The sequence below is a fragment of the Seriola aureovittata genome, chromosome 12 (genome assembly GCF_021018895.1).
Source record: "Seriola aureovittata isolate HTS-2021-v1 ecotype China chromosome 12, ASM2101889v1, whole genome shotgun sequence".
Lineage (NCBI taxonomy): Eukaryota > Metazoa > Chordata > Actinopteri > Carangiformes > Carangidae > Seriola > Seriola aureovittata.
The window spans coordinates 17,382,865-17,401,488 of NC_079375.1; the positions used below are offsets into that span (position 1 = coordinate 17,382,865).

At 41.6% G+C, this 18,624-nt stretch overlaps 1 protein-coding gene across 1 annotated transcript in view; it reads right to left on the reverse strand.

The window, feature by feature from the left end:
• LOC130178599 (protein unc-13 homolog A-like) overlaps positions 1-18,624 on the reverse strand; it is a 32,210-nt gene that overhangs the window by 5,120 nt on the left and 8,466 nt on the right. The window contains exons 8-38 of the mRNA XM_056390971.1: positions 18,220-18,249; positions 16,424-16,637; positions 13,613-14,713; positions 13,398-13,500; positions 12,088-12,131; positions 11,383-11,461; positions 10,814-10,819; positions 10,634-10,708; positions 10,307-10,526; positions 9,389-9,616; positions 9,017-9,158; positions 8,649-8,818; positions 8,360-8,475; positions 7,579-7,742; positions 7,192-7,345; positions 6,824-6,892; positions 6,489-6,578; positions 5,999-6,133; positions 5,787-5,914; positions 4,961-5,046; positions 4,654-4,780; positions 4,462-4,558; positions 3,420-3,563; positions 3,199-3,276; positions 2,592-2,669; positions 2,415-2,503; positions 2,175-2,318; positions 1,695-1,818; positions 970-1,026; positions 796-876; positions 47-194 (exon numbers count right to left, since the gene is read on the reverse strand). Of these exons, the coding sequence (XP_056246946.1) occupies positions 47-194; positions 796-876; positions 970-1,026; positions 1,695-1,818; positions 2,175-2,318; positions 2,415-2,503; positions 2,592-2,669; positions 3,199-3,276; positions 3,420-3,563; positions 4,462-4,558; positions 4,654-4,780; positions 4,961-5,046; positions 5,787-5,914; positions 5,999-6,133; positions 6,489-6,578; positions 6,824-6,892; positions 7,192-7,345; positions 7,579-7,742; positions 8,360-8,475; positions 8,649-8,818; positions 9,017-9,158; positions 9,389-9,616; positions 10,307-10,526; positions 10,634-10,708; positions 10,814-10,819; positions 11,383-11,461; positions 12,088-12,131; positions 13,398-13,500; positions 13,613-14,713; positions 16,424-16,637; positions 18,220-18,249 (4,521 nt within the window). The remainder of the gene's footprint in view (positions 1-46; positions 195-795; positions 877-969; positions 1,027-1,694; positions 1,819-2,174; positions 2,319-2,414; positions 2,504-2,591; positions 2,670-3,198; positions 3,277-3,419; positions 3,564-4,461; positions 4,559-4,653; positions 4,781-4,960; positions 5,047-5,786; positions 5,915-5,998; positions 6,134-6,488; positions 6,579-6,823; positions 6,893-7,191; positions 7,346-7,578; positions 7,743-8,359; positions 8,476-8,648; positions 8,819-9,016; positions 9,159-9,388; positions 9,617-10,306; positions 10,527-10,633; positions 10,709-10,813; positions 10,820-11,382; positions 11,462-12,087; positions 12,132-13,397; positions 13,501-13,612; positions 14,714-16,423; positions 16,638-18,219; positions 18,250-18,624) is intronic.

Below are 18,624 nucleotides of genomic sequence, written 5' to 3' on the forward strand. Positions count from 1 at the left end.
CTGTGTGTGTGTGTGTGTGTGTGTAATTGCTGTTTTATAGTTGTACCCTGAGCGTTCTGTGAGAGGACAAACTTCCTGATGAGTTTGTCGGTGGCCTGCGTGTACAGAGACAAGGCGTAGCGCAGAGACTGCAGGTCTGGACTCTTCTCCAAGAACGTTTTCTTCAGGCCAACGCCACCAGCATGGAAGTATTGCTGTGTAACAGATATGACAGGTATTGTAGACGGTAAGCATACAGACTGACAGATTGACAAAACTATTTGTTGACGTATGAAGCAAAGACGTGATGGCTTGAAGCTGGTTTGGTAACTCAAACACCTCTAAATCTATACTTATGTACACTATGACAGACTGAAGCTGACACTAAAACATTAACAGTGTGGTGATGTTTATGGTGTTCAAAGTTGTGCTGATTATTTCATGTTTATTTATACGTATTAATACAAATATATATGTCAGCCTGAAGTAAAATAGATCACTAGTTAAAGCTCCTTAGTAAAAAATTATCATTTGACTTCTCTGTGGCTTTTGTCACTTTCCAAAATTATATTTCCTATTTCAAAACACAGAGTCATCTCCATCTTGCTGGAGTGTTAGTGGACTGTGAAACTCAAGGAAGGAGTGCAGGATTTTATTGTTCAGTCATTTTTTTCAGGGAAAGCACAACCTCTCTTTATCCTCTGATGTGTCTTTGTGTTAAGCAACCAAAATCAAATGAAAATATTTTAAAAGTAAGAGTCAAGAGCACTCATTTCCCTGCTAGATTTTCTGTTTGTGTAACAGACCATACGATACCTTAATAGTGTCTAGTGCCAGCTCTATTACTGCACACTGTTTAGGAGACAGAGCTTTGGCTTCCTCTCGCCCCATGTGCTCCTGCAGGACAAGCAAAGGAGTCAGTCTGTGCCACATACACACATAGTCTTTTCATATTTTAGGCATTCTGCTGCTGCCTTCTGTTTTCATCACCTTGAGCTTGGAAAGCTGGCCCAACTCCTTAGCAGCATTGAAGATCATCTGGGTGCCCTGTCAAGGACACATAGACAAACAAGTGAGTACAGTAAGTAAAGAGTGGTCTTTCAGGGATCAGTGGGTGATTTGCAAAGTGAGAGGTGGGTTCAGGAGGTTTAGTGAGGGCAGGCAGCTGACAAATACAAGAAATGAGTTTGAAGAGTGAACGGTAAAAAAGTAAAACTAAATTCGAAATAGACATTCAGAATAATGTAAGTCTTGGGAGAGAAGCATGGTTTAAGTGCTTTGGTGTACTGTCAGACAGTATTGCAGGACTCATGGGCAAGTTATATTGACTCCGGTGCACCGTGCAGCCGTTTAAATCAAGTTCTAATGCACTGATATCCACAGAGAGGGAGAAAGAATTGTAAATAATAAAAAGTGAAAAAGGCTATGGACGGTGGTGTTACGGCTCCTCTGAAGAGTGTTTCTTCATGCTCACAGAGGCTGCACACACACACTCACACTCACACACACACACACACACACACACACACACACACACACACACACATACTTACAATAACCTAAGAAAGGAAGGACAGTAGAGAGAATGGGGTAATGGCAGGATAGATGGATTAATGTACAGTCACAGTGGAACACGGCAATGAAAAGCAGTGAAATTTGGAAGGAGGGAAGGGAAAATATACGAGTGGACGTCTTTTTTTTTTTTAATTACATACCGTCTGGTCAGTAAGTGTTGGAAGAACGATAGTTTTTTCCATTGTGTTCATCACCAGTTTCCACAGCTCCTTCAGCACTCTCTTCAGGACTGTCTTCTCACAGATCTTAGCAAACAGCGACAGGCTGAAACACACAAACACACAGTCTCTCAGTTAGAGATATAAAGGCAGCACTAAAACATATCTTTATTTGAAGTTTTTTGATACCAGTGCCAGAACGATGCTTGAGTTTTGGTATCAAAACTTTGTTGCTTAGTCTAAGGAAAATAAACCTTTTTTCCACAAATTTCTCTAAGTACTGAATGTTGTTCAAGAACTTTGCAATGAAAGTATAGTTTAAAATCAGCAATTTTTTCTTATTTAGATCAAGAAATATCAGATTAAAGAAAAAGTAACCAAAACTAAGAATCTATCCAAACCTTCAACACCAACTTTTGAGAAAGATTTCTGTTGATTCTTAAACATTGCTGATGTTCTTACTTGCTGTCCAGGAAGTCCATGATGGGTTGCAGGACATTATCGGCCTCCTGAACTACGCTGCCATTGGCTGGTACAGTTTGACCTTTGACTTGAGCTAGGATGTCCCCCATCTGCCTCACATTGTCTTCGATCTGGGGCTGGAAACTGCAACACCACACACACAAACATGAAAATCATCAGCTGGAGAAGCTGGTTGCAGCGTCTTTGAGTCCCAGGTGGGAATCAAACAAACACACCCACCTGACTGCAAAGATGCGGCTGAGGTCGTCCATGACGTTGTTGAGTTTGTTCTGCAGCTCCTTCAGGAAGTCACTAGCTTCCACATTGAGCTAATAGGGGATGAATGGGATTAATAATACAAGAGTCATGTCATATTAGCACAATCACAATAATCCAACAGCATCTGTGGAAACTTACGTCTTTGCCTCCCATGGCCTCAAACATCTTCTCCAACTGAACTCTGAGCTGCTGGATGTTATTGATGATGATACATGGCTGAACAAAGAAAAATAAAAATCATTACACACACTGACACGAACACACACACACACACACACACACACACACACACACACACACACACACACACACACACACACACACACACACACACACACACACACACACACACACACACACACACACACACACACACACACACACACACATTATTGTAATCAATCAATGTTATTCCTCCTAACTTTTTTATTGCTTCTTTGGCAAAAACACTCTTGGTGATGCAGGGCAGAAGAAGGAGTTTTGAGTAATTACTGCTCCTCTGGGGGCTCCTGGTCTCTCTGGGAGTGCAGCCCACTTTTCCCCAAGCCTACACCACATTCAGCTGATTACACAGCCCTGATACACTTTGAAACACTACAAACTGGGCATGGCTATTACACTGAAGAGCAGTTTATTGTGAAGATATTAATCAACATGACCACGTACGCCAAACTAATCTTAAAGCCTTTATGAAGCCGAAATTTTCATTCTATTACATATCCGTCTTCCACTTTGAAATACCTACCACTTTCTCCTTCTTGACATGATTTGGAAAATCTTTTGCTATGATGTCAGCATAAGACAACAGGACATTGCCGATGGTCTAAGAGAGAAAAATAAAGCTAATGTTATGAGAGTGTTAATACAGTGAGAAATTACACTTAAATTATATTTAAAACATGTTTTTGAAGCAGTGACAGCTCAGGTGAAAAGGTTAAAGTGTGAACATTTGGAGGTTAAAGTCACCTTGGCAAATCTCTTCATGTAGTTGCCAACGATCTGAGGGTCGGGACACTCCAGTTTGCGTATGATTTCAAAGCTCTGATTAAGCTGAGAGAACACGTCCACCACTGAGCAGGAGAACAAAGCGTGCTCTGATGTGACCTGGAACTGGAGAACGAGAAGAAAGAACGGGACCAGGGGGAAAAGTATAAGAAGCTGTTTCGTGGTGCTGACGCTGTACAGTCATCTGAGCACAGGTGACACTGAAAGTGATGGGTTCGGTTTCCACCGAAGCAGGGCCTTCATTAACAGGTCGGCCATTAACCCAGAAGTGAGTAGTGTTATGGTATACAACTGGGCCTGGGGACTGCTGTTCTGCTGACACAGGAAAGCAGAAGCTGCCTCAGGCAACAGTAATTGGACCCAAAGGGTCTGTGACATATGAGCTTGGAGAATCTTCAGCTGTTTTGTATCGACCTTATCGCTGTGTGGATATATAAGTGTGAGTGAGACTGAGAGTGAGTCACTGCATGGTATGTGTCTGTGAGTGTACATCGACTTGTGCTGTAGCATCTGCTCCTCTCTGCAGTGAAGTTTTGTTCCATTTGCATTTGGTATTGAGTCATTATTGATTGCCTTGAGGCCTTCAACCTGCTCTTCTCAGCCTGGAATGTGCTGAGTCAGGAGAGATGATGTGAAGTGCCTGAATTTGCATGAGAAATGCATGCATACATTTTTTGGGGGGATAAATGCTGCATGTAAGAGGTCAAATTTAAGCTTGTATTTTATTGCTGTCTCAACAGGATTCAATGAGTTTTAGTCAAACTTTAGTCTCACATGACCGCCTGTTTCTTTTTTTTTTTCTAGTCTCTTTACTCCACATTTTTCTGCACACTTTGTTGGAGAAAGCTGAGCTTGTTAAAGGAATAGTTTGACATTTTGGTAAATATAGATAGGCCTTTTCCTGCTGAAGCATGACAGCAAAAGACTGTGGTTGTGACAGTCCCCGTTAGTATTCTAGCAGGCTAGCATTTTACATGTGAAAGATGCAGATAAGAGAAATTACCCCGTCTTTTTTGTCCCTCTCCAGGGCTCCGTGGAGAAAATCTCTGGACACCTCTTCATTTTCATCCAACCACATGATGACAAATGGCTCAAACCAGCTGCAGAAGAAAAATAGGAGGGGGCAACATGAGTCTTTGTGCCATTGAGGCAAATGTCGCAGGAAAATTGTGCATGCTGTATAGAAAATACTCACGCTGGATATTCAGGAACGTGCTTCTGGAAAGTGGGCAGCTCCTTGCAGTACTCATTATAGAGCCACTTCACCTTGAAGTGCAAGTTCATATAATCTGCACTTTTACACAGGCGGTGCTTCTCATGCTCTGAATATCAAAGAGAAAGAGTGAGAAAAGTCCCACTTCACCACTCCCTCGCATCTCCATAAATAGTTTACATATTAAAAAAAACAAATCTTCAAAACACACTCTGACACAAACTAATGGCTCCTCTCTCATTTTGAGGCATGTGTCTTCTCCATCATAACAATAGAAAAATAAACTTACCCTCCATGGCATATTTCATATCTTGTGCAAACATATTCCACATGACCTCAGCGCTGATCTTGCCCACATTCAGTTCCTGGGGAAACCTAGAAGAGGCAGTACTCAGGCTTAAATCCAGCTCTATGTGCAGTAATGGTCCTTCATTATTCAAGAAGATAACCCAGCGTCATTTTTATGTAATTCCATCAGTGTTTCCTCTGTGTATTTTTAGCAGCCACAGAAAGAAAATGCATCAGAGAAAATATGAAATTAGCAAGACATTATTATCCTCATTGTCTCCCAAAACAAAGCCAATGAGTTCGATTTAATTCATAATCATACTATTAAATTAACAGTATGGGATGTGGCATGAGATCCAAATCCAAACCACCCCTACCCACCTAAGCTGCTTTACAGGAACTACTTGTCTGTCTACACACAGGGCTAAGGGTTAACTGTCAGAGCACATGGAAAGAACAAACATTAACAGCAATATAATACAGAAAGATATTGTTATCGATCCTTTGACCTTGGAATAATTTGTTTTTTACAGTCTGAAGTTCTTGGATATTGGAAGTACATTTTTATTTCCCATTTCAGAACTGACAGGACACACTTTGTGACTCCAAAACAAACAAAAGTTGTTTGTTTGACTATTTGGCCTGTTTCCCCTCATGTTTTGACACTCCCCTCCTCATATTCTATTCTTTTGTGTTTTGTTCCTTAAGCAAAATCCCATACAATTGTTACCTTATGAAGCACCAGGTTCTCCTAAACTGGCCTTGACAACACTGCCTCTACATGATACATTTGAGCAAGTAGACTGACGTTATGAGCCGAGACTCACTGATTAAGGCAGGGAGTGTAGGAGTTTTTGTCCTCCTCTATGATGGAGACGATGAGGGTGATGAGTTTGGACCAGAAGTCCAGGTTTTTGATGCTGGGACCCTGCTCATCTGGAGGGACTGCCTTTGACTGGAGACAGAAAGAGGTTATGGATTCAAATCTTAATAACTGCATCCATAAAGAACTTCTTTGCACACACACACACAGACTTACAGGGTCTGTCTGATATTCCCTGTTGTAGAGGTCGTGGCAGTTGTTGAAAATATACTCGTAGGTGGAGTTGAGACAGGCTTTCACACAATCCTTCACCACCTGGCTTGCCCTGGGGGGGCTCTGCAACTCCTGGACCTGAACACAAATGTTACACAACATATGGTTGAATCGAAAACATCGCAAAGTGTCTGTCAGACACACAGAGTCTCAGCAGGGGATTATCTCAGTAGGAATTTAACCATAAACTCACTGAGCTGCACAAACTGCACCACCATACATTAACACCCTGACACACACCCAAACACACACAGTTTTCATGATAATGGCTTCAGTTTGGATAGGGTAATTTTAAGCTGATTCTCAGTTTGTGCCTCAGGCTACTTTCCAGAAAGTGCAGGAAATTTGTGCCGTGTTTACTTTGGACTTACATGCTGAGGTGAAAAAGAAAAGAAAAGAAAAGAGAAGCTCTTTTTTTAAAATTCATTCTTACCTTCATCCTAAAGAATGTGATGCTTGTCAAGAGATCAACAGTAGATTTCAGATCTTGTAGTCTTTCAGGACTGCTGGCAGGGAAGTTATTCTGAAACCACATTTACACACAGTGATGATTAGAAACTGCACAAATAGTTAACTCAAGTTTAAAAGTTTACTCTTTCTTCAAGTAGTAAGACAAAGAAAATATATATTAGCAGCAACATTTTCATTCCCATGCATGTACAAATAGAAATAGCATAAAGAGATGTGGCCAACAAGAGCCTTTAGCAGTAATTATAGTAGATACTAAATGTTTTTGAATTTGTTATAATAGAGAGATGCAGTCAGTACCCGGTACATGGACAGGTCGATTCTCAGGGAGTTGTGCAGCTGATCCAGCAGTTTGACAAACCTCTCCTTCTAAACAGGAAAATACACAAAAACAGAACAAACCACTCAGAAACATGCCACAGCTGACAGACTATTTGTTGCCATTTGACTAAACAAATCCAAGGCTGGATCTGAACAGGCTCAGCTGATTGGACGTTTGGAGAAGTAGGGGGAGCCATGTTAAATTGAGGGATTAAGAGCTAGTCAATTCTAAGGGGTTTTTAAGAGACAGTATTTTTCATTTTAAGTCACATCTATGGAGAAAGGACAAAATATTACTATAGTATTTCTAATAATAGTGTATAATTAAGTATTTCTCAGGGACTCACTCCAAAGTTTGATGCAGCAAATCTGTCCGAAGCAGAAACATTGTTGGATGACTGGGTGGTGTGGGCATAGTAAGCGTTGATGTTGGCCAGCAGGGTGCTCATCACTGCTGGAACTCCTGGGCACATGTACTTAGATGACAAGCAGGCAAAGTGGCTGTGTGATGGAAGTGGAAAAAATAAAATTTGGTACATTTACTTGCTCCTTATACCCCTGTATTGCTGAATAAGTAAACCGTCTCCAATCATTATCTAACTGTACATGTCACAAAGCAGAACCATTTTGATAGCAAGTGGAACACAACTAATGACTCCAACTATGGATTTGATCTCCTCCAATTACTTTAAATTTCAAAGTTAAAAATTCGGAGTAATGTTAGAGGGACTGACGTCATGGCCTGGTAGATGGATTCGACTCCATATCTCATGGCGAACTCATCCACTATCTCCTGAGCTGTCTCCTCAAAATACACCTTCCAGGCGTCGTCCCCTTTGGCATCAGGGATCTTTACTACACCTCCGTTCTGCTCCTCAGTGGTGTACTGGAACAGATGCTGAACACAGACAAAAGGTCAGGTAAGTATGTTTTTGTTTCTCAGTAGTAGTTTTAGTAATAACTGTATTAGTGCAATGTAACAGCACAATGTTAAAAGCAATGGAAAACTAGAAATATGTTTAAATCAGTCATTTTAACACAGCAGATCTCCAAGGCTGTTTCCCAGTGCTTTACTGATTTCAAGGTTGTGTCTCACAATACTGCAGTTTTATACATAAAACCGAGAAATAAATAATGGTCTATAGGACTTCATGAGAGTCTCATATATGACACTATGCCCATGCATGTCTCATATCCAGGATGTCCAAATTCCCCTATACTGGTGAAAATGGCTCAATAATTCCAAAAAAAATGACTAATGATGTCAACTGCTAAATCAACGCAACAAATCTAATGTTAGCTATTTTATATTTTAGAAAAAGAATGTAAATCACTCACAGTACAAAGGCAGAAACAGGGAATTTACAAGTTGATTGACTGTGTTAGTGTGAAATTGACTAGAACTAATGAACTTGGAATAGAAAGTTGCTCTTGCATATTTAATGTTTTATTTTGAGTGCAAATAATCACAACAACATTTGCAAGGTTTCTACCAGATGTTCAAATCAGACTGACCTCATGTAGACATGTGTACTGGACATGGTAAGGAGCTACCGTCTCCTCTCCTTTGATCTCCACACTTATGTGCATCCGGATGGCTCCTGACACAGCAGACTTATCTGTTCTCTTGTCTGTCAGATGAAAGTAAGATATCATACTCCTTAGTTGGCTGAAATATGTTTTATCTACAAGAGACAAGGACTTCAATTATGTGTTTCTTGTTCTGTTATCTCTGTGTGACTTACTGCTCCCCTCATCCATCTCTAATTCCCCATTGCCTTTTCTCTTATCTCACAAAACTCACCCAGGTTGTACCAAACGTCCATTTCCCCGCTCAGAGTGCGGACTTCGATGATTGTTTGACCCAGGAAGTCATCGCTTTCACGTTTGAATCTCTGTTTCACGCGAGACTTGATGTCGTCATCCTCGTCCCACACACGGACCTTGATGCGGTCGGAAGAGTTATGGCATTCGCTGGATGACGCATAGACAAAAATGTTGTGATGGTCAATTAATGAGAGACAATACACATATTTCTAAGTGCTGCATGGTTCTCTGGTGATCTAAAAACGTTAAAAAATGGGGTGTCAAATAAATCTTTCTAAGATATAACCAAAAGTTATATATATACTTATATCAGCATTTCAAACTGTTTCTTTCCACTTTACTCACAAGTGGAAGTTTTCTTCCCAGACAGGGTTGAGGTTGCCATAGATGGTCTTGGTCCTCTTCTTGGTCTTCCCAACTTGAACTGTGACATATGGGTCACTGGAGCCTGTTTTGTCTTTAGCCTGCAGGCCCTGAGCACAGACCACTGAGGAGGAGACAAGAGACATCAATAATAACAAAAGAAAAGAGCACTATTGCCAGTTGCCATAACATCTATATCATAAATAACAATTATGGAAAGCAAGTAAGTTTTATTTATGTAACCAAAGAAAAAAAAAAAAAAATTCACTAATGTGCTTTAATGGGCTTTACAATCTGTACAATGCATGTCACCCTCTATCCTTAAATCCTCAATTCAGATAAGGAAAAGCTCACCAGTGATGCTTATCTTTGCTGACCATTTTGAGGTCCCGTCAAGCACGCTCTGTTTGATCTGTTTCATGTGCGTGGCGTGTGTTGACTTGTCGAGGGCAAACACTTCCTGTATCAGCTCAAAGATCTCTGGTTTGTTCCTCTCTCTGATCTTCATGCGGTCCTTCAGGACCATGATGATGTTCTGGGTTCGGTCCTCGGCCCCATGCTTGGAGCTCTTCTCTGCAGCTCCTGATGAGACAGATGATTGAAGAGAGGGATGCAGGAAGAATAAGAAAAAATATATTTTCAAGGCAATATGGCCCATAGGCCCAGCAGCTTGTCTCTTGTTTCCTCCCAATCCATCTCTCTAAAGCTGGGTGCTAAGTTGAGATAGCATCAGATCAACTCTGAAACTCTTTGACATTTCTTGGCCTGGGATCAAACCCCAAACCTCCCAATATTATGGTGAAAACTGTATCCACTTAACCACTGATCTGGTCAGGAAAAATTAGATAGTCAGAGTGTAAAAGACCAACAGATGTTTTGGCACCAAGATCTTACAACATTCTTTGGAGACAGGAGGGCGATGAATTATGCATTGCATAGATTGACTCCAAAATCAGTATGGAATTGGATAAGTCACCCCTTGTGGAGCTGAATTAGACAAAGCAGTATGGATGCAAAGGCTATGGGTGGAAGAGAGAGGCGAGAAGCAGGGGTATGACAGGACATTACTCAAGAGATAAATTGGAAAGGAAGAGGGAGGAGAATGTGAGAGTGGATAGAGGACAAGAATAATGGGATGTCAATCGGGCAGAAGGATACAGAGGAGGAGCTAAATAGTTTTGGGTTTGTGTGGAGGGCTGGGTGTGTGTATACGTAAGTAAAAATAGGCGTGTATTTTTTACAGTGTTTGTTTATGTGCATGCGTGTCCTTACTCTGCAGACAGTCGGCATTGAGCAGATCCTGGCACTTTTCGTGGCATTTGACGCCACACTCTGAGCAGCGCATGCCTTGGCGGGCGATACCCCACAGCAGCCCCTCACATTCATAGCAGTAGGTGGGAGTGGTGGCTGTCCACACCTCAAAGTTGTGTGGGGTAGTGGAGGAGATGGGGTAGATCAGAGCCTGCAGGGTCTTTTTATAAACATGGCTCTTCTGCAAAGGACACAGAGAAAAGAAATGTAAGTTTGATACTAGCAGTGATTAGATATTGGAAAAACCTGAACAGAGTTGTGAAAAAGAACTGTGAGGAGGAAACCCACCAGCTCTTCGTTCCCGAGAGTGGTGGAAGCCATGGCTGATGTGATTCCAGCTTTACGAGAGTTCTGCACTAGAGACTGCAAACAAGAGGTTAAAGAGAAAAGTGTTTATCCTTGAATGTGAACTACAGTGCAGAGGTCAGATTTATATTTGATTTCTGTAAGGGATAAACAAGTACTCACCATGGCCTGATGAGGCCAGGCGGTGATGAAACAGAGGAGGAAAGGAAAGGGAGGGGTAAAAGAAACAGATGTGAAAACATATTACATTCAAAAAATTAGCTGTACAACTCTTTATGATGCACTGTGTGTGTGGAAGTGCACATCCCTGTGCATCTGACAGGTATGCCATAACCTGTAGAAGTGAACAGTATCAGTACATTGATTAATTACTGTAATTACATTAACACCACAGATATGCAAGCATTTCATTTATCAACAAGTCAAGCAAATGACACAGCTGTGGAAGGGGCGACAGTGGGAAAATCAAAATGATTAGCCTTTATGAGTATATTCACTTTGGCTTATTTAGAAATAAAAACGATAAGCTGAGAAACTGGAATAATTCTACTACAAAGCAATGAGAGGACGAAAAGGAGATGGTTGTCTTAGAATAAAGTTTCAGAGAAATGGCAACAAAAATGATCTCAGGGCACCCCACAAGACTGGTGCACATTATGTGGTTGTCTGTGTGTGTGTGTGTGTGTGTGTGTGTGTGTGTGTGTGTGTGTGTGTGTGTGTGTGTTTCTCACCAGATCTCTGACAAGGGGAATGGCTTTCCTCTTGCGAAGGTCAGGCATGCTGTCAATACTGTAGAGTGCACCTCCCATTCTGAATGAGAAACGTTATGCATTATACATTCATTTATATTTATATACTCATCAATATTTACTATTGGTCACATGATTCTATCATCAAAAAGTATGGCTATGAATTCATGTTTGGTTACTATGGGGCTGATGTATTTCCCTCAATCATTGTTTCTAGTGCTACTCCAGTCAAGGACCTCTCAAGGACTTCACTGGAGAGTTTAATTACACTGGCTGCCTCATCTCAAATAGTGGGAATGACACTCCACACACCTGGGTATAATTGCTGGGTTTCTATTAGGCTAACTTAGCACTTCTTCAGTATGCAGCCTCAGTTCTACTCTGAGGTCTGCCTCATCTACAAATGACCTGCCAACTAAGTCAGGGCAGCCCACTGCTGTTCAATACTCACTGGCCAAATGCCACGAGCTGAATGAGCCTGTGGATCAGAATGAAACAGAAAGGAGGATTCCCGGACAAAAGAAGGGCATTTTCAATCTAAAGAAATTATGGTAAGTTTCCATGATGATCTGAGGATAATTTCAATTTTGTTTAATTTCTTGAGTTATTGACTCATATGTGTGTAATATATGGTGTGTTGGTGTAAGAGAAAGGTCATCATTGGAGGAACTGAGAGCAGTTACTCACCCTCCTTTACCAAACCACAGCGAGTTGGAGGTCTCTCCTCGAGCCTGAGAGAGAAAAAGAAGGAATGTCAGAAATAGAAACAAGCAATCTTAAGTCTGTTCCTGCAGCTTATCTAGCCTTCATATACTGTATCAATAAAGGTGCATCACTAGACTGAAAGTTGTCTGATTATTAAACTGCTTTATTAGGCTCTTCACATCTAAAACCCTGCCACATTTATGTGTTATTGCATTAGTGGTAGAAGAGGAAAGAGCTGTTGCTCAAAAGTCTTTGTGATGCCTCACACAACTTGCACAACTGAGAAATAAATCTGAAGAAATCTGCAAACATTTATGATCAATAAGAAACCTATTATTCGATAATTACCCTTAGTTATTTCATTACAGAATACATAAACTGGTTATGTAACTATATGTTATGTAAATTTGAAATCAAGTATGTCTTCGAAGAATCGAATCAGTATGGCTTATAAATGCTTATAGCCAGATGACAGCCTTTGGAAGACACAACAGGAAAGATCAAATTGTTGTGAAGATGAATGAGTGGAGTGAAGGTGTTCATAAACAAGACATCTGCTGCACACATTTTGTTCTTTCTCTCAAGCAGCCAATCAGGTTGTACCTACCTGTCAACATGCTCCAATGATGGCCGAGCAAAGTGCATGTGAGTGTCGCTATGGCAATGACATGATACTGGAAAGAAAACAAAGTGGGTCGGCACAAAGAAACAAAAAAAAAAACAAACAAAGGGAAGCCAAGTGCACAAAAACGCAACACGAAGCAAGTGATTAATCATCTGCACAACTGAATTCAAAGGTAATGAATAGCAACATAACATATGAATAAAATATGCAAGTGAAAACTGACCAAGCAAAACTTAATGTGTACAACAAAATCAAACATTTTTGTCAAGCAGTGGTGTGGTGCTGCATCCAAAACTAAAATAAAAAGTTGCTGTCTGTCAAGTACTTTTATTTTAAGAAAACCAAAAAAATATCAATTATAGAATATGAAACACAAGTCTGCTTTCTGGAGTCTGGCAAAAAACACTATTAAAAAAGAACTCAAGAATTTACTGTATGTACCCTGTCTTTGCAAATAAATAATGCACTACACATACATATTTCAAAGACTTGGTAGACACTTTTAGAGGCTCTTGAACTCAAGTATATCTTTTAGATTACAGGGTGGAGCTGAATCAGGCCTACAGCTCTGGGACTGGACTTAACTGTTGTGGAGGAAAGGACTGGCATTTGGAGTGAAGGTGGGGTTCAAACCAGAGTTGAGACTGGGATAAACTTTTGATCTTACCTCCCGAAGCTGCTCTAAGACCTTGTTGTAAAGCCTTAGCCAGTTCTCTTTGGCTCTGACTGCTGGATCTACTGGCTCTTTGGGCTCCTCTATAACTGGAGGACTAAAAGAAAAAAATTGGAGGGATTTGTGTTGAACATATTGTTTCTTTTCCAGTCTATTTTTGTTGTTGAATCAGTTAATTGATCTCATTCCCTTTCACTCTTGACTCCTACCTCTCAGGCGGCATCTCTTTTAACTCTGCTGGTGTCGGCGGTCTGCTCTCTTCAAATTGCTCCTCCTTCTCCTCCATGGGTAGCTTCTCCTCTGGCTGGGCAGGTGGCGTCCTGGCCTCCCTCTCCAACATCATTTCCTCTTCTAGCCATGGTTCTTCCTCCAATTGGGGAGCCTGGTCCTCAGGGGCAGGTGACTCTGTGGAGGCAGGATCGCTGAGTTGGGAATGGGGCTGTGTAGAGGACGAGGTCTGTTGGGAGGCAGGGTCCATGGCAGTGGAGGGGGGCTGAGAGGCTGAGTTAGCCATGGTGGCTGGGTGGGATGGAGGGACAGAGCTGGCTGCAGCAGACTGGTGCTGTTGAGAAACAGCTGAGGCTGGAGGGTGAGACTGGGCAGGTTGGGCAGTGGGAACTGAAGACAGGAAAGTGGAGGCCAGGCCTGTTACTGCAGCTGTTAGAGGTTTGGCCATTGAGAAGAAGGAAGTGGCAGATGGGGCTGGCTGCGGCTGAGGCTGTGTTTGAGGCTGAGGCTGTTTGGGTGGTTGGGCTGTTGGTTGACCAGAGGGGGGCTGTGCTGCTGGGGTCATGCCGGGAGGATGAGCCTGGTTGGATGTTTGGTTAGAAGGTTGGGTAGAGGGCTGCTGTTGGTGTAGGGAGGGCTGTTTCTCTAGAGGAGGTCTTGAGCTGGGTACATCAAGAGTAGGAGCGGCAGTTGACGTTGGTGTGGGAGTGAATGGAGGCTCCATGTCCTCACTGAGGGTCCCATCCAAATTGTACAAATCCTCATCATCATACATCATCTCCTCATCCTCATAGAGGCCATCCTCTTCTCCCTCATACAGTCCTCCATCATCCTCCTCATACAGAGCCACCTCCTCTCCTCCATCTTTGCTGTAGCCACCCTCATCGCTGTAGGCCCCCTGGGTCTCATCAGGGTCCCAGTCTGGAGAACCTTTACTATAGCTAACTGAGGAATGGCAGGAGTGGTATGAGTCGTTCTCGTCGTAAGGGTCCCTCTCTCCGTACTCACCGCCATAGTCCTCCTCACTCAGCTGACTGCTGCACCGACTTAGCTCTGCAGACGATGCATAGCTCCCCGTGGGACTGGAGAGGAGAGGAGAGGAGAGGAGAGGAAAGGAGAGGAGAGGAGAGGAGAGAAGAGATACTCATGTCAGTACTAAAGAGGGAGACAGTTTTATAATGAACACAGAGACACTCTTCCACATTATTATTGCCACGTTATATGTATACTAATTAACATGTACACATGGGTAAAATAAATGGTTTACTCTACGTTTATGAACCATAATCTCAAAAATGCTCACACAGCACTGTATAAAAGCATTTTATGGCCTGTACACTTCATACTCTACTGGACAACCCTATTTAAAACCTTTTCTACATGTCTTGGGGTGGCCAAGAATAATGCTGATGGCTAATCAATGAAAAGCACTGAGGATACAAGAGTAGCAGACAAGCAGCGAGAAATAGAGCAGAACAGAAAGGTGAGAGGCTTCCAGAAAGCTGACAAAAGAAAACAGAACAAGCATCCAAAAATGCAACAAAGAGGGAAAAAAGTATTTATACTCTTTGATGAATGGGGCTATTAAAAACATAATAGAGCCACAGAGAGGAAAGAGGATGGATGGGGGGAGTGGGAGATAGTGAAGACAGGAAGGGAGTGGAGAGCACAGAGACAGAATAGAAGGAAAGAGGACAGGGAAGGAGGGGTGGGATGGAGAGAGCTGAGAGGAGGAGATGAAGAAGAATGGGCGGGAGAGTGGGGAAGTTGCCCTGTCCAATACACTCACACAAGCAGCTAATCTTGTGTGCAGTATTGACCATTAGATTGCCAGTGGAATAATTCATAAAGCAAAAGGTGGAGGGATGCAAAGTTTCATTCCCAGTCTGTGAGAAATACGTCAGTAAAGGCTGAGATATGTAACAATATTGTAAATTACTTTGAAAAAGGAATGGTGTTTGGTATGGATGACCCAGTAAGAGGCTCACATACGCATACACTGCATGGCAGAATTTCATTGACTGTCTTCATTCACTAATGGTCCTTTTTTCACAGAAGATGGTAAGAAAAGTACATGTGTAAATAATAATGAATAATGGTTGAACTCCATTTAGCTGCTTCACTTTCAGGGTGCTGGTATGGTGCTTTCAGAGTCACTGTCACAGTGGACTAGCTTCATGGGACACTTGATGAAAAGCAGACATTGTTAATTTTATTAGTAAAACCTGTGCTTTTCTTACTATGGCAAGTCAGAATGTCTGAAAAAGGCCTTTAGCTTAGTCAAACCTAATGCACTCATACTAACACACAGTCTTAGTTTTAACTTTCCCTCTAACCAGAAATTAGCCCCTTTTCAATTTAACACTGATTAAAATGTACCCATTAGCAAACACTAGCCACCATAAGCTACTCCTCAGCGTTTTGAATTTGGCTATGGTGCATTTTAATTCTTATGAATTTAAGTTTTAATTTGGTAAAGCAAGATTGTGTTTTTTCTTCTTTCATATCTTACATAGTCTCACTTTAAACTATTTATCAAGCAAAAATACCAAACATTCAAATCAAGCTCAAATGTAAAAAGTTTTTCTGATTCAAATCATTGTGAACTAAATGGGTATTGAACTATTAAAACAAGCCATGTGAAGTCTTCTTGTGCTGTGGGAAATAGTGATTTTTAACAATTTTCTGACATTTAACAGACCAGATGATTTATAGATTAATCAAAAAATGATTAACAGATTAATTGCTAATGACAGTAATAATTCGTTCCAGCCCTTATTGCAGGCACACACCTGACAGTCCTCTGATGGTGGTAGTCGAGGTCATGGCTGTTGTCCGAGCGTGGGTAAGAGAAGCTTCTGGAGTTGCGGTGCTGACTGCTGATAGGATATTGGTGGACAGAGGCATTTGGCTGAGATGTGCTGTAGTAGGGAGGGGGGATGCTGTTACTGGTTTCACTTCGATAATCACTGTCCCTGTCATCCACGGCACTGTCTGGATCCTCATCTACACAGAGGCACATATAGACATGGCAGAAGAAAAAATGAATCTCTTTTTACTGTGTGTTGTATCCATAGATTATAGCAACAGTGTAGGGAAGAAAGTTCTAGATTTTTATAAAATAAAAGCAAGAGAAAGAGAGGAGAACATCATGAAAGTGATGTTCCCAGTCCACATTGTCATGTGGCACAGAGATAAGACGGTCTAATCAGCACTGAACCAATCATTTAGTACTATGGTAATTACAGATAATATAGATGAGCTGGCAGCATGCCACTGCTGAAACCCTATCAGACCCATACAGGTCATTCAGAGTGCATCCATACATGAAGCACATGATGAACATCATCAAGCACTTCCTTCGCACTCCCATCATCATAACTGAACATAAATCCATTCTGCTCACTAAGGAGATGCTTTATTTTTCTGTGGTGTCCATAGATCAGAGATTAACATCCCAGAGGGAAGTGATGAGAGACTTTAACATTGCTGAATCAGTCAAAAGCGAAACCAGCATCTATTAATCATTCATCATTATCAATCATCGTCTCTCATACTCTGAGGTAGGGGGCTACTGTACCGCTTACACTGTCATCTCCATCTGTCTGAGTGTGTAGGCACTAATTAAAGGCATCGAACTTTGTTTCTCATTTCAACCGTGTCCCCCACGTGTCTCACTCACTCTCTCTGTCTCCCTCTCTCCCTCTGTCTCACGCTCCCCATCAGCTCACCATCTATAATTACCCCCCTGCTTTTTCCTTTTTCCTCTGAGTGAATTGAGATGAGATGAATCGCTGCAGTTGTGTGGGTGAGACACTTACATAAGACCATCTGCTAATCACAGCAAGAAAGAAAGAGATAGACAGGGAGGGAGACAGATAGAGAGAGGGAGAGACACATGGAAGGCTTTTCTTTTGCATATATGCATATATCTAATGTATGTACTGTATATATTCATGTACTACAAGTTTCTGTATTCAGTATGGACAGCGCAGTCCATAAGTATTTGGACAGTGACACTTTTCATTATTGTGACTCTGTACTGCAGAGTACTGGATTAAAAATTAATAAATGATGTTGTTAAAGGTCTCAGTTCACCCAAATTACTCTGGATAATCCAAAGACTTTGCTGTTCTTCATTAAAACTACTTTTTACCAAAGAAAGGTATGTGTGTTATGTTCATTGTCAATTCAATGTTCAATTTTCTGAATGTCATGTTAATGCTGTGAGCACTTTCTGGTTGCAGAAATCACAGGGAAGCATAAACCTTGGCAGATAAAAACCAGTATGCATGGCTAGATACCACTAGGGGGAAGTAAAGAAAATATAAATACATACACTCATTTATTTATTAAGGTAATTTAGGTGACCTGGCCATTTAAATAGCTGACAGTCAGCGTTAGGAATGTGTGAAGGTGAACAGTCTAGGACTCGTACTTTATTTCATAGATATTCCCTCTAATTTATGAGCACTGCAGCAGGACAATGACGGAAGTGCAAGTCCTACATTGTTCATTTAAGAATGTGTGACTCACTAAATACCTATGGACTCACTGTATGTAAAGTATGTTTTGGATGTACACTTACTTTGTTGCTCTCCCCATAGGCTCCAGTTACCTGCAATGAAACAGGGGGAGTGTCAGTATTGATTATGAATCTCACTGGTGTCCAGACATAAACATGCATTCACACTATTTACGCTTCAAAGTTTTCAGATGGAGCTGGTGAATGGAAAGAGAGCACAGAGGGAGTGCTGAGCCTCCAAGTCTTTCCATTGGACCCAGACAGCTGGCTCAGCAGGCTCAGAAGAATGGGCTAGCAGTCTAAACACAGCAGCATCCTGGAGGAGCTTGCCTCCGGACATCTGATACCACTATCGATCCCTTACAGTGCAGTGATCCATGACCTTTTCCCCTCTAACACACAACAGCCCATGTGTAGTAACACACATAATGCACACGCTGAGCTCAAGTAATCTAATTACATCTCAAC